Genomic DNA, 15,611 nt, shown 5'->3' on the forward strand with positions numbered 1-15,611 from the left:
CCATCCCTGTGCACCCCAATGCCTATCTCAGTGCACCCCATTTCCTATCTCTGCACCTCAGTGTCCATCTTGGTGCACCCCATTCCCCATCTCAGTGCACCCACCCCTGTGCACCCCAATGCCCATCTCGGTGCTCCCATCCCCATGTACCCCATTCCCCATCTCAGTGCTCCCATCCCCGTGCACCCCATTCCCCATCTCGGTGCTCCCATCCCTGTGCACCCCATTCCCCATCTCGGTGCTCCCATTCCCGTGGACCCCTACCCCTTGCACCCCACTCCTCTGCCGCACCCCTACCCCTCCTCCTCCTCCGGCGGGACCGCGGCAGGAAGCGGTCGCAGCCAATCAGAGCCGGAGGCACCGCCCCGCGACCGGCCCGCCCGCGGCGGCGCGCGCTCTCCCGCCCGTCCCCCGCCGCCTTCCCGGTAAGTGCCCGCCGGGGGCGGGGGGGGCAGCGCCGGGGACGTGGCGGAGCCCGGGGGGCGCGGGGGGGTCGGTCCCGGTGAGTCCGGGCCAGGAGCGGGGCCCGCGGGGCAGGGCCCGGCCGGAGGAGCGGCCGCTTCTCCCGCTCCCCCTCCCGCGGGCCGGGGCTGGGAACGCGGCCGTTGTTCCCGGAGGGCGGAATGAATGGAGCTCCCCCCCCCGGCGCGGAGCCTTGCGGGGGCTCGGGGAGCCCCGGCCGGGGTCGGGGTTTGGGGGTGCAGGCGGTGTCCCCAGCGGGTCCCGTCGCCGAGGCCCGTGGGGGTGCAGGGGAGGCAGCATCCCTATAGACCCATCCGGTTAAAAAAGCCACGATTAACGTAAAACCCGCTCCCGCGCGTGACACAGACCCCGGCTGCGGAGGAAGTGATGGTTCCCTTTTTTGTGTCCCGAAGGGATAACCCTTCTTTTCCACCGCCACACACTGCACCCCAAATCACTGCCTTGGGACTGGGGTTCCCACACCCCTCTTATTTACCTCGTCCCAAGCCCCGGTCCCACCGGGTCCTGCTTTGCAAGCGGGGAGCTTCTCCTTCCCACCCAGAAGTTAAGCTGGGACTAAAAATAGTCTAGAGCAGAGCCGGGCTCTTTGCTGGCACAAACCCCGGGTAGGAGAGCAGCAAACCGGGAGCTCCCACAAAAACTGGGCTGGTCCGGGACTTCCCCCTACACCGGCAGATGCTCTCCTTACACTTCCACCGTCTCAGGGGAGATTTTGGCTGCTGATACTTCGGGTGTTATAAAAGAGCAGTGTTTCGGCAGCACGATAGTTAATAGTTAACAGGGTGACGTGCGCTCCTGCTGCAACAGAGGGTTTCATTATCCCAGGGGCTCAGCCGTCCTGGTTTTCCACGGGAACATGTTTGTGAGGTTCGTTAGATCCCAACTTGTGACAGAAGCTGAGGTCTGGGACAGAACCCGTCCCGCAGGGATGGGGAAACTGAGTCACGGAAAGGTGGGAGACCCATTGAAAGAAGGAGGGTTGGGAACACCGGTGTCCCCTTCCTGTGACGCCTCTGGGATGGTCTGGCAGGACTCATAGGTCACGGAACCTGTAAAATGGGATTGATTTGAGCATCCCCAGGAAAAGGAAAGCGGGAGGAGGTGACTCACGTTTCCCTCAATGGGCAGCTGAGCAGTGCCCTGTCACCCTCTCCCACCGCATGTCCCTCTTTTCCCACCCGCCTGGGGCTGGCTCTGGGCTCATCCACTTGGGAAAAAGGTGAGATTCAGGGATATAGTTTGGGAACAAAAGCTGGAGAATTTGTTTTCCCCAAAGGAACCTCGTGCTCAGGAGGGAAGGAGAGGGGATGCTGGAGCAGACTTGTGCTTCAGTTTCCCCCTGTGCCTGAGTTCCCTCCCATGCCTCCATCTCGCCCTGTGCTTCAGTTTCCCCCATGGGACTGAGCTTCAGGGCTGCCATTTCCCCACTTAAAGGGGGTTTAAGGATTAAGGAGTCAGTGGCTGAAGTTCTCTCTGCACCCCAGGACACCAGGACCGTGACATTGATTTACTGCAAGTGGAGCTATTGTGTCAAAACTTGTCCGTGCTAAAGGCAGAGCAGGGAGGGTCTGGGATGGGATGGGACACGGCAGTGGTGATGCTGGCTGCAGCTCCTGCTATGAGGAAGGAATGCCGGTCACGAGGGGCCTGGCTTGCTCCAGGCACGGCAGGGAGGGATGCTCGGGAAGCAAGCCACGGTAGCCAGCGGTGCCGGGCAGCTTGCCCTCTCCTCACATCCAGCTCCTTTTCTCAGGGCAGCCTCATGAGTGGGGATGAACCTCGCAGCCTTCTCACTGTTGGCAGAACCAGGAATCTGCAGACCTCTTTATGTTTAGCTTTTAGTGATTTGGGACACCAGGAGCGAGTTGCTTCCTCTTGGAGGACAGGGATGTAACAGCCCAGCGCTGTGCTTGGAAAGAGAGAAACAAAAGGGGAGGAGAAGCAGCGAGGAGGGGAAGAGGCTCACGTGGCTTCCCCAGGGCACCGGCCAACGCCTCCAGCACAAGAGCTGCCTCCGGATCCATCGGCTTCCTAAACTCTGGGACTTGGCTGGTTCCAGGCTGGAGGCAAATCCCCTCCTGCCTTTCACAATGGGGTGGGTGCTCCGGGTGCTGCTGGCATGGGATCCCCTGTTTGGTGCCGGTCTTCTCCCTTCTCTTTGTCCCTCATCCCTGTCACCCTCTCATTGTCTCCTTCTATTCTTCTTCAGCTCAGGGTACTTGTAATGAGAAAGGACACCCAGGGCTGTGCTGGCTTCTGCTTCCTCCCCAAGTTGTTGCTCGAGCCAAGGATGCTCTGCCCGCTGCTTGCCCTGAGAGCACTGGTGCTCAGCCTAGCAGGTGAGTGGGGCTGGGGGGGGTTAGGGGTTGGTGGGGTCTGAATGTCAGCACCCCAAAGGAGGTGTCCTTCGTGCCACGTTCATCCTGGCAAAGCTGCCTTTGACCCATGGTCCCTGGTGCCAGTACCTGCAAGGTGTTTCTCCTGGTTTTGGGGTCTTACAGTGGGTGTGATGGCTTCTGGTGCACATGGGCCACCCTCAGAGCAGGGACACCATCTTCTGCATGGCGCAGCTGAACAGCAGAGCCAAGGGAGGAGGAAATCCTGAAGGTTTCTGACTTACCTGGATCTGTCACCATGCACTGCATCCCCTGGTCTCCCAGGCTGCATCACCTCAACCTGGGAGGGATGCTGGGACTGAATCCTTTTGGAATACTCAGCAGTGATTCTGGCCAGGCTGGGTAGTACGTCCTAAAACCCACTGACATAGATTATCAGCCGGAGGGAGGCATGATGCTCTTGAGTCTAGAGCCAGGCATGCTGCCTGAGCACTCTTCTCCTGCCTGGCTGTGGCCCCTGTCAGGTCTCCTCCAACCTGGCTCCTTCCCACAGCTCATCCTTCCCACCTGCTTAAAATGTAATGGCTCATTGCTGCTGTTGTCTCCAGAGAGGTATTTGCCATAGGTAACACCTTTGTTGTGTTTCTGCAATGGTTTTGAGGTTGGAACATGAAGCAAATCCTTGGTCTGAGGGGAGCTTTTTCCTGGTGAATGAAGTGCCCTGGGTCTGCTTTGGAGGATGTTGCTGCTTGCTGCCAATGGGCACCCCAGGACCAGCTCCAAGTGTGGAGGGTCTGGCAGCCCTGGCATGGTTGGCATTGCTCCCTGATACAATGGCAGGGTTGGTGTCCTGCCATGGCTTGGCAATGGGGTTGTTGACATCCTGAGGTGGCACTGGAATGAGGCTGGCATTGTGCTGTGGCACTGGGATGAGGTTGGCATCGTGCTGTGGCACTGGGATGAGGTTGGCATCGTGCTGTGTCATGCCATTGGCATTGTGCTGGAGCACTGGTGCCATCTAGCACCTTCCAGCCTGGCCATGGTGCTGCCCAGAGCTGCTGGCTCGTCTGGAGCTGCTGGCTCGTCCCAGGGACACGGGGCTGTGTCCCCACTGCTGTCACCCCCATATGTCCTCTACCCATGGGAAGAAACCAAGCTGCTTGTCCTGGTGGGGTGCAGGTTGAGGTACCCATGGTCACAGCTGGGATGCCACCTACCCATGGGTCCCTTCCAAGGGCATCCCTTGATTTCCTTTGATGTTACTGAGATGGAGTTAAGAGTGTGCTTCTGCCAGGTCTCACCATCACGTGCTTTTGCCCTTACCACCCTCCTGCAGGAGCCATTGAGATCCAGGTCCCAGATGAGCCTGTGGTAGCTCTTTTCGGCCGAGACACCACCCTGCACTGCTCCTTCTCTCCCGAGGCCAACTTCAGCCTCAACGACCTGAGCCTCATCTGGCAGCTGACGGACACCAAGCGCTTGGTGCACAGCTTCTCTGGTGGTCGGGACCAGCTGGAAGACCAGGGTGGGGGCTATGCCAACCGTACAGCCCTGTTCTACGACCAGCTGGCCCACGGCAATGTCTCACTGCTGCTCCGGCGTGTGGAGATCTCAGATGAGGGCAGCTTCACCTGCTTTGTCCGGGTCCAGGACCACAACAGTGCGGCTGTGACGTTGCAGGTGGCAGGTGAGGGATGGAGAGTTGGGGTGTCCCTATATGTCTGCCCAAAAAGAAGGGTTCTCCATCATGCTTTGTTCCTCTCTGGAATCTCTTTCTCTCTCTGCCTTGCCACAGTCTCCCATGAAGTCAGGTCTGTGTTAGAGACCATCAGCTGCAGTGATACTGGACAGGGACTTCATCAGGGACTGTAGTGATAGGACAAGGGGTGCTGCATTCAAACTGAAACAGGGGAAGTTCAGGTCAGATCTAAGGCAGAAGTTCTTCCCTGTGAGGGTGCTGAGGCGCTGGCACAGGGTGCCCAGAGAAGCTGTGGCTGCCCCATCCCTGGCAGTGCTCAAGGCCAGGTTGGACATGCTCCAGTGTGAGGTGTCCCTGCCCATGGCAGGGGTTGGAACTGGATGATCCTTTCTAAGGTCCTTTCTAACCCAAACCAGTCTATGATTCTATGATGTCCCCAAAATATTGCTGGTGGGGGCCGCAGTCCCTTCCCTGCAGTGATGGAGAGGCTCTTATAGAAACATGGCCATGAACCAAAGCTGTGGAGGCTTCATCTGGTTGGTCCTATCAGCTGGAAGAGTCCATCCTGGGACTTGTCCAACCTCACTGGGTTCCTTGTGATCCGGATCCTTTGCTCATGCTGGCTGCCCTCTTCCTTGCAGCTCCCTACTCCAAGCCCCATATGAATCTGGAGCCTAACAAGCACTTGAAGCCAGGAGATCTGGCAGCGGTGACTTGCCACGCTTCCCGTGGCTACCCCGAGGCCAGTGTCCTCTGGCAGGACAGCCAGGGCAGCAACATCACAGAGAACATCACCACGTCCCAGGTGGCCAATGAAGAAGGTCTCTTTGATGTGCACAGCGTGCTCCAGGTGCTGGTGGAGCCCAGCAGCACCTACTCCTGTGTGGTGCGAAACCCGGTGCTGCAGCAGGAGACCCAAGCTTCTGTCACCATCACAGGTGAGCCTGTGGGGCCCAAACTGGGGAAGGGAAGTGATGGGCACTGTCTAAAGAAGGTGACTGTGGTGGCACTGGGATCCCTACTGGGGTTGCTACCCCATATCTCTGCTCGACCTCTCTCCCCATGGGCTTGCAAGGGTGACTTGAGGCTGTGCTCTCCTCCCGGTCACATCCCAGGGAGAGCCAGCATCCTTAGCTCTTAGTCTCTCACTTTGCTAGTTGCCCCATCCCAGTCTAAGCCAGCACAGGGCATGGTGCTTGTCTTCTCCTTAGCAATGCTAAGGATGCTCTGGGGTTTGGAGTTCTCTATCCCAGCTGCAGCAATCCTACTTCAAAAATACAGGCTGGAAAAGTTCATTGAGCCCCTGGTCCATTCTAGTTCTGCCCTCCTGGAGGTCTTTGGAACCTTGTGTGCTACTCAGCATTAAGTACTGTTTCATTACCCTCAGTACAGCACTGGGTTGGGAAGGTGGGTCCCTGGTGGAGCATTAATGTTTTGACTGGATGCAGCAAACTCTTGCAGGGAAACCTGTGTGGATGCTGCTGGTTGGGGACAGGGGGTGGCTTTTGTATGGCTTCATGAGCAAATGGTCAGCCTTGGGTGACATCTGTGGAGGGGTAGGGTTTGTGGCAAGACTTCATTTGAAGGAGCACTATTATAGGGAAAAAATGGAATTTTGATGCTCCAGGAGATAGCCCCAAGTCCTGGTGGTCCCTGCCAGGCTGTCCTGGATGCTGGGGAAGGTGTCCCCATCCTTCCTGGGCTAAGATGAGAGGGGAAAGGGAGCAGGTGCTGCATCATCTAATGCTTCTTTGGTGCTCCCTAGCAAGTGAAAGCTCATCCTGCCTTTTGAATTCATTAGTGTAATGACTTAAAAGTTAATGAAGTATTTTAAGGAGTACCTCAACCTGCTGTTTCTGCTCATCCAGACCTGCTGGGGGAGGGTTTAATCAAAGGCACCAGTGGTTTTACTTCCAAAACCACCTCTTGTGCCACCAGCTCCTTCCATGGGGAAGTCCCCTGGGCACACATCCCCCTGTTGAGCAGCACTGCTCACTGTGGTGGCATCTCCCTTTCCTCCCCCTGCAAGGCCAACACCTCGCCTTCCCTGCCGTGGCTCTCTGGGTGACAGTGGGACTTGCCATTTGCGTCGTGGGGCTGCTCATCGTCCTGGCCTATGTGTGCCAGAAGAAGATCCGCGAGAGCTGTGAGGAAGAGGAGGAAAACGCAGGTAATGTGGTGGTTTCCCCCCAGAAAAGGGATGAGGTTTGCAGAGGGTGATGGATGGGGGAAGCTGGGGCAAATTTTAACCAGCGTGGGTTTGCCTTGGTGGTGGCATGTATTAGAGGATGAAGAGATGCTCAGAGCTGCTGGGGTCAGTGGACACCAGCAGATCTGTACCTGTGCTGGCTGCGTCCATTGTTCCAGGCAGCTCTTTCAAACATACACTTGGTTTTCCTCTCCCCCCACCCTCCACCTGCAGTGAAAGTGCTCCCTGCTTTACTTTCTCCCCCTTTCACCTCCCCACTCTGAGCATCCTCTGCACATCTGGTACCCACAACTGGGTGTGCATGGAGCATCTCCTCTGTGAAGGTGCTTTTAGCACTTGCCACCATGAAAACGCCAAGTGCTTTGACACTGAAATAGCACGAGAGAGGTGCTCCACGCTCTGGTTTTCTGCATCCTCCTGTGTGGTGGCTTGAATTTTTTTTTTTATTATTATGGGGAAGTGTTTGCACAAAAGAGGGAGGTTTTATTGCTTTAAAAAGCTGCCGTGCTCTGAAATGGCTGCAGAAGCAGCTTTCCTGGTGTTCCCATTTGTTTCCCTTTGCTGCCTCCCGAGGCCTTTGCTCTGCCAGAGCCTTTCCCTGCCAGCTCCATGCTGCAGGGCTGGGACCTGCAGCCTTCCTCCCCAGGGGTTCCTGTCTTGCTCCTCCTCTCTCTGTCTTGTGCCCATATCACCCTGATGCCTGGCTGTGGGGTGCCCCCAGCAGTGGGGACCAAGAGGGTTTTATCCTGGGAATGGTCTGCCGGATATATATATATATATATATGATAATATAGATATATTTTTCCCTCTCTAACAGAGTGTTTTCCCCTTGGCCAGGGGGTTTGCAGTGCTGTGATGCTCAGCTGTGGCCCAGGGCCAGCTGACCTCAGCTCTTTCCCATCAAGACACAGCTCCCAGCTCGTGATGTGTTGCACTGATGGCTGCATGCCCATAGCAGTAACCTTTTGCTGTCACTCTTGGTCAGCCAGAATCCAGGCAGGGCCCCTGCCTGTGGGCCTGGCAGCCACGGGAGGCAGGAGCAGTGATTTTTGCTGTGCTTTCTGGCATTGTGGCAGGTCTTACCCATGGGGTACAAAGCTCCTGGGCTCCCAGACAGGGTGGCAGCTGGTGGGTGTGAAGGGGATGCTCATCCCTCAGTGCTGATGGGGTGTCCCGGAGGCACTGGGGGATCCGTGGTCTCCCTGCTAAGCCCCTTGCCAAGCATTGCTCCAGATGGTGGCTGTGCTATAAATAGGGAGGCGAGCGGCTGTGCTGCATCTCTCGGAGCTGTGGCTTTTCCTGCTTTGCTTGTAGGAGTTGGGCCTTGTGCTGCAGGAATTCCCACCATGGGGTGCTGGGTGCAGGTGGGTACCACTCACCTCCTCCCTGAGTACCACCAGTGGCTCAGCAGAACCTGGTCGTGAGCAGACCTTGGGATGTGAGGTGATCATGGGTGGCTCTGGGCACTGGGAATAGCAGTGATACAAGGGACACCCATCAGAGCTGGTTCAGGGAGCTGGGGTGGAGTTTCACACTCTCTGGCTTGTTCTTTTGCAGGGGCAGAAGAGCAGGATGAGGAGGGGGGAGAGCCCAAGACAGGTGGGTGCATGATGCTTATTATATACATGTGTTTGTGCCACCTCAATGTGCTTTACATCCTCCATCTGTGCTCAGCCCCCCGTGCTCGCCCACTCCCCAGTGCACCCCCTCAAGGCTGGCAGCTCCCTGATAAGCCACCCTATCTCTAAAGAGAAGAGCACTCATGGTGCTCTGCTGTCATCAAGCAGGTGAATTATGTGCCCTGTGATTGCCTTTATCCTTATTGCAGGAGCCCACTTGCAATGCCGGCTCCTTCTTGCCGGTGAGATTTAGGGACCAGGGGTTGGTTTGCAGTGGAAATTGGCAATTACTGGGGTGAGTTCCCCAGAATGGTTGTTTCCTCCTTGACTGACCAAGTACTGTTCTGCTTTTTGCAGCTTTGCAGCCGCTGAAGAACACAGAGAGCAAAGAGGGTGAGTGCATTTGCCAGGCAACAGTGTAGGACTATGCGCTGGCTCATGATGGTTTCTTCCCAAGAGTGCTGGAGATGATGCTCAGATCTAAATGGAAAGCATCTATTGCATCTCCATCATCCATCACTAGGTTTTGGGGGGGATGGTGTCTTAATTTATTCATATTTATTTCATTTTTTTCCCCCAATTCTCATCAGATTTTCTTAGATCAGTTATTTCCTATCACCCATTTCCATTCCAGTTAGGGCTGCACTTGTTCTGGCCACCGCTCGTGTCTCCCACCAGTGATGGAGTGATGCAGCTGATGGCTTTGACATGGTGTTTCTTCTCTTCTCCTTCCTTGTCTTGGACACTAGGGGGGCAGGAAAAGCCTCTTGCCACCAGCCTGGGTCATTGTGAGGAATCTGGGCCTGTCTCCAGGTGTTGCCAAGAGGAGAGAAATGGATGGAGTTGGTCCTCACTTTGCATGAGCCTCATCCCTCCCCATGCAGAATTCCCCAGCAGGAGCCTGATGCTGAATTCCTGCTGGAAATTCATAGAAAGTGGAGCCCTAGCTCCTGGTTTTACCTTTGAGGACCTTTTCCCAGCGTCCTGGCTCGGTGCTGCCAACAGCCCATCATGCATCCCAGCCCTGTGACGCACTGCAGTGCATTCCATGCTTGGTCAGCCCTGCTCCTCCCCAACTCATCCTCATTCCAAGATCTCAATCTTTTAATTCATTCCCTTTCCTATTAAAGGCAGAGCTTGGCCTCTGCTGCTGCTGTTCTCTGCTCATTTAACCCTCCTTCCTCTTATTAACAACCCTGTTTTTCCTCTAATGTCATTTCTGCCTCCCCACCAGTAGGTTAATAAAAGCCTTTTCTCCCTTCCCTTTCTCACCTTTAGTGAAGCATCAGCCGACTCCATTTTTCCTCCTTTTTTCCCTCCTCCCTGCCCTTATCTCCCTCACAAGCCTCTTCAGACCACGCTCAGCTTCCCAGCCCCTTGCCTTTCCTTCCACAGTGGACCCTGTCTCCTTAACCACATGTTGAAGACATCTGCTTGCACTTCAACCACTTTTACAGGAGCAATAAAGCTTGGATAATAACACCTCCCAGGGCTTGCTGGAGCCGGGGGGGGGGCTGTCTATCCAGGAGGATGGATGGAGGGATAAAAACACATCTACATGTGCCTAGGCTTATTTACCTGGAGCTAGCATCAGCCCTGGGAGGGGGGGATACCAGTTTTCTAGAGCCAGGACAGCCCAGAGCTGTTATCAGGCAGATGAACTCATTCATTTGGGCCTGGGAACGACTCTTTGTTAATGTCTTTGCACGTTTTCATTCAGCCTTTTCTTTTTCTCCCCAGATAATGAGCAAGAAATCGATTGATGGGAGCTGGGACACCCCCAAGCAGTGCCCTATGCCCTGCACCAGCCGCAGTGGGGATGAGCTCCAGGTCCACTGGGAAGGGCACAGACCTGCTGCCACCCGTCATCCTGAGCCCTATCACCCTCCTCTGTCCCCAGCCTTGTCTTTGGGGTGCCCTGGGGCTGGGGAGTGGTTGAATCTCTCTATCCCCAGCAAGCCCCGAAGACCAACGCATCCTTCCCATGGATGATGTGGGGTGGAGGCTCTTCCCTGTCCATCTGTGCATCCCCATGTGCGGCCGAGAGCAACCAGGGTCAACCATTCTGCCCCCCCATCACCCTCTGTTCCTGCTCCTGCATGGCTGCAGCTGAGCCAGCCACCTTCCAGGTGCCTTCCAGGGCAAACTTTGCTGCCCTTTCTAAGCCCAGAGGCCTTGAGAGTGGTGATGGGCTCAGTGAGCAACACATGGAGCCCTGGAGGCTCCGGGAAGATGGATGGGACCTGCAGGACTCCCAGGCACGGGGGGGGCAGAGCTGGTGCTCTTGTCCCTGATGGAGGTACCACTCTGGGGATATGTGGGGATGACTCTTTTGTCCCCTTGCACCACCGTGGTTCCCACTGGACTTTCATTTCTGCCTTAAATGCAAAGTGCCCTCAGGGCAGATATCTCCAGCCTTGAATTATCCCAGGTGACAAAAAGGCAGGGCTGGAAGGGGGACAGGACTGAACCTGCTGGCCAGGTGAAGCCCCCGTGGCCTCCCCATGGTGATAAAGCTGCTGCTTTGGGGGCTAAAGCACTGGTGAGGGCAAACCCAGCTGGTGCATGGGGCTGAGCATGGGATTGGGGGTCATTGCCCCAGTACGTGTCTGGGGGTCCTCCCACTGCTGCTGAGTACCTGGGGCATCCAAGCTGCCATGGTGACCAAGGTGGCATGGCCCTGGTCCTGCTCCAGGGGGTGAAGTCCCTCGAGGACTCTTGTGCTGGGGTTTGGTTTTATTTAAAATCCAGGATCTGAAGGGGAATTTTGTGCCTTGACAAATAAATGGGGGGGGGGGGGGGTGTTTTGGACAATGATTTCCAGGCTCTCTGTGGTCTCTGGGGTGCAGCTTTGGCCAGGAGCTTTGGACAAGGGCCTGTAGGGCCAGGCGAAGGGGAACGGCTTTAACCTGCCTGAGGGGAGACTGAGATGAGCTCTTAGGCAGAAGCTCTTCCCTGTGAGGGTGCTGAGGCGCTGGCACAGGGTGCCCAGAGAAGCTGTGGCTGCCCCATCCCTGGCAGTGTTCAAGGCCAGGTTGGACACAGGGGCTTGGAGCAAGCTGCTCCAGTGGAAGGTGTCCCTGTCCGTGGCAGGGGTTGGAGCTGGGTGAGCCTTAAGGTCCCTTCTGACCCAAACCATTATGTCTCCCTTTCAGCCCTGTCCCTTGGTCCCCTGCTGCCACCACAGCCCTTGGCTGCCCTCATCCATCATAAGCACAGGTAGAAAACCACTCCAGCAGTGGGTTGCTGCCTGCCCTCATGTTCTATAGAAGAACTGTTTCTAAAAGCAAGACGGGGAAATGTGCTGGTTTCAAGCTCTGCTTAGGGAGGGGATGGGTGGTGGGTTCATTCAGGGGGTTTGAGCTACAACTTGGATTCAGAGCTGGTGCAATTTTTAACCCGGTGCTCAGAAGCATCATTAATATTAGCATCAAGGCACTGGGCTGGGGATGAAATCAGTTCCTTGGTGTGTAGTGGGGTGCATTGTCCCCACATCCAGAGCATCTTTAAAGGTGCTGGGGTGCTGCCAGCATCACTGGGGTTGTCTCCTGCAGCTGGAGGGTTTTGGAGCATTTCTTTGGGTCTGGGCCATGCAGGGAAGGGGGATCTTGAGGGTGGCGAGGGAGAAAATCATTGAAGCAGTGGCAGCTTAAGGGAAGTACTGGTTAGGTGGCTCAGGCTGATGGCCCAGCCCAAGCTGAGCTTCTGTCTGGGGCTGAGCCACTCACCACTATCCCTGGGAGGATGTGCTGTGCTTTGGCATGGGGTAAAGCACCCCACGAGGAGCTCAGTTGTCCCCTTGGCCCCAGGTGCCATCCTGCTTTTGGAGCTGGCCAGATGGGGGGGGAGGAAACTATCCAGCCTCTTCGTCAAGGTCTCAATCCAAAATGCTGGTCTATGGGTGCTGTGCGTGAGAGCCAGGCAGGGACAAGGCCTGGCAGCCACATTGTGGGGGTTTTCCCATTCCCAACAGCCCCAACATCCTGCTCCTGGATAACAGCAAACCTGGCAGGCATGGAAATGGGATTTGACAGGGATGCAGAGCACGAAAGATCCAGCCCTGGGAGCTGCAAGATCAGCTCGCTCGTGTTTGTGCTCATCCCTCTTGGGAGCAGGCGAGGCTGTGAGTTCATCGCATACCCTCCATGCATAAGAAGCCCAGCAACACAATCCCATTTGGCAGCTGACTGCAGACCATGCTGGGCCAGGCTGTCCCCAGCGCCGATCGATGCAGCTTCATTCTCCCCATCAAGAATAAACTGATTCCTGCTTCTTCAAGTGACCTCATTCCAGAGAGAGGGGATGATGGAGATGCTGAGCCTGGTGTCTGCCTTCCTCATGGGCACGGGATGGGGAGGATGATGCCCCTGTGGTGCTGGGGCAGGGTTGCTGCCTGTCCCTGTTGTCCCCTCGTCCTGACCCAGTTCACAGATGGGCCTGTGTCCCCACAGGGATGCTCTGAAAACCCAGGGTTGTTTCCACAGGGTGATGTGCTGTTCATCAGGATGAGCAGGATCCGGCTCCTACGCTGCCCCCAAACAGCCAATTCATAGCCCCCAGATTGCAAGGCCAGACCCGACTTCAGCTCAGGGCAGCCTGGCTCTGCTCCGTTCTGTGTGTCTTTCACAGGGAAAAGCAGAGCCCAGAACCTGCCCCTGGGCTGCATCTTCCTGCACTCTGCTGATGAAAGCAAGGAGCAAAGCCCTGAGGCCAGGGCAGTGAGCCTGGGGGAGAGGGATTTTAAGCATCACTTTCTACCTCTGTGGGTGGCTTTTCCTGGGAAGCAACATTCCCGCCCTCCAGATTGGTCTAAACATCCGGGATTCGTTGTTTCGTCCCAGTGCAACAACTGAGATGGAGAAACCACCCAGCTCTATGCCAGCAATTTGCTTTCCATGGACCAATGCAAAGCACTGGCGCACTCAAAAGCTCCATTTCAGCCAATAAAAGGTCTTGAGAAACTCCCCACTTGTGCCATCAATCCTGGTACCCCAATCCTTTTGATGGAGAATGAAGCAGTGCCACAGTATTCCCAAGGGAACTGTGTGGAACCGTCAGTTTCACCTCCCAGGACCCATTTTTCAGAGCCCAATCCCAAACAGGTTATTCCCAGCAGCTGCAATGCATCCGGTGCCTCTAAGGCAGAGTTAACTGAGGGGTTGAGAGACGTTTTAATTACAGATTTGTCTGCCCTGCATGATTTATCCCGGGTAACTCCAGCAATTTATCCATCAGCAGTTAGAAGGGCTCTGAAGCAGAAAGCAAGCACGGAGAGTATTTATTGCAGTGACTCAGAAGTCGTTGGGGAGAGATTGGAAGCAAAACCGTGATGTTGCTTGAAACAGCACTACCTGGCATGCAGGGGTTGTCTCCAGACAGGGGAATCAATGAGCACTTTCCAAACCCCAATTCCCTTTCTCTCCCATTAGCCAAGTGGGGTTCGTTTCTCCTTGGGATGCCTGGCATGGGGGCAAGGGAAGTGGGGGGACGTTTCAAGGTCACTTTGTGATCAGATGGCATTTCAATGTTGTTTTACCATCATGACTCATGATGGGTGACACCGCATCCCCCTGGCAATGCGCTGGGAAGTGGGATCTGAGCCGGTGCACTGCAGGCTCAGCGACAGCATCATTTTCTCAGGGACTGCCGAAGAGAGGTTGGTGTTGTTTAATGAGCCTTAGAGAAGTGTGTGGTGTTTCAGGTAAGGAGATGTTGTTTAAACAGTGCCAGCGGAGAGTTCAATTCCCCTACAAACACAGCATTTAACACTCCAATGGAAAAGCACCCTGGTAAATAGATCCTTTGGATGAGAGGAAAGGCACTGACAGTGCAGCTCCTCTCCAGGCCTGGCAGAGAAATTACTTTTCTCATCTCAGCGGCTGCAATTGCATAGACAAATGACGAATTCATAACAGAGCCATCCCAAAGGGAGGATGCGATATTGCTTCCTACAGCACGGAGCAAAGGCTTCCACTGTGGGGCTCATCCTGCTCAACTGAAGGTCTCCCAAGGAGCATGGATGGGGAGCAAGCAGCCTTCCCCATGGAGCAGGGGCTCAGTGAAGACCCTGAGCTCCTGGTGGCCCAGGGAAGGACAGCAAAAAGGACAAGGTCCCCAGTGTCCTTCATTCCTAAAGGAAGCCTGCAGAGGACTTAGCAGCCAGGAAGGGCTTTTCCTTCAGAGCTGTTAAATACAGCTCACAGTGATGGATACGGCCCTCACTGCAGGGCAGGAGACAGGAGGTGGTGGTGGTGGGGGGGGGGGGGGGGGTTTGCTGCCTGTTGATCTCTTTTGTACCCAAACAAGAATAAAAGCTGATCCTCACCCAGTAGAGTCAGGCTTTTAATGCCAATGAATCACCATTTTATCCTAGATTCCTGACTTGATCTCTCACCACCCCAACACCTGGTGCTCGGACCACCCAACCTTTGGCTGGAGCTATTGTGGGGTGGGAGAAACCCACTTCAGAGCAGGGAAACTTGGGGTTTTGTTAGTGTGGGACACAGGGCTCGGGTGGAGTGAGGTTCCTGGGGTGTCTGGAGGAGCTGCACCTCTCCCGTTGGAACAGGAGCAAAGGGGTGCAGGCACCCATCCGTGTGGACCTGGGTCCCCATCAAGGTGGTTTGCAGGAGGCTGGGTGAATCAGTCCCTGGACACCCAGTGCCATGTCTTGTTGCCAGGCTGGGTGATGGGGCTGTGGGCAGCACCAGCATCACCTCCCAGTCTCCTGGATGCCTTTGGCTGCAGGAGCCCTCCTGAACAAGCCCAGCTTGAGGCATGAAAGTATCAACCTAGCACAGGGATGAGCTGGGGCTGGAGAAAACCTGCTGCTTGCTGAATTAATAAAGAGGGCTTGAGCTGCCAGAGAGGTTTTTCTTGTTGTATCATTTATTCATCATTCATAAATATATCAGGGACAAGGCCGGGACATGGAGATCATGCCAGAGAAGGATGGCGTGGCATTATTCATGCTTCAGGGAGAAAACAGCGAGTGCCTAATGCATATTCCAGCAAGGAAGGAGATCCCACCAGGAATTTGGATGCACCTCCATGGTATCAGTGAGAGCTTTTCTTACCCAGCTCATCACTGCAGTCTCCCCTACAAGAGAATGGTGCAGGCCACCCCTTCCCAGTCCCACCCCATGGATCCTAATGGGTCAGAGGGAAGATGCTTCCGTCAATAAACCCCATTTCCACGGGCACCCTTGTAAAGCACCTTTACAAACACACCACAAATGCAACCACTCAGGCTAAAAACACCCTCC

At 55.5% G+C, this 15,611-nt stretch overlaps 1 protein-coding gene across 2 annotated transcripts; it reads left to right on the plus strand.

Moving 5' to 3' along the window:
• Window positions 1–381: 381 nt before the first annotated feature.
• On the plus strand, window positions 382–11,119 carry CD276 (CD276 molecule). Of its 2 annotated transcripts, none has more exons than XM_034066553.1 (8): window positions 382–425; window positions 2,693–2,822; window positions 4,156–4,506; window positions 5,160–5,456; window positions 6,548–6,688; window positions 8,285–8,326; window positions 8,704–8,739; window positions 10,087–11,119. In XM_034066553.1, exons 2-8 carry the CDS (start codon window positions 2,708–2,710, stop codon window positions 10,107–10,109), a joined length of 1,005 nt encoding a protein of 334 aa, XP_033922444.1. In that variant the 5' UTR covers window positions 382–425; window positions 2,693–2,707; the 3' UTR covers window positions 10,110–11,119. The 2 variants fall into 2 exon arrangements, with proteins under 2 accessions (XP_033922444.1, XP_005145843.3); XM_005145786.3 differs by lacking the exon at window positions 382–425 and adding an exon at window positions 2,283–2,578.
• Window positions 11,120–15,611: the final 4,492 nt, after the last annotated feature.

This window comes from Melopsittacus undulatus, chromosome 9 (assembly GCF_012275295.1).
Source record: "Melopsittacus undulatus isolate bMelUnd1 chromosome 9, bMelUnd1.mat.Z, whole genome shotgun sequence".
In the NCBI taxonomy this organism is placed as follows: domain Eukaryota; kingdom Metazoa; phylum Chordata; class Aves; order Psittaciformes; family Psittaculidae; genus Melopsittacus; species Melopsittacus undulatus.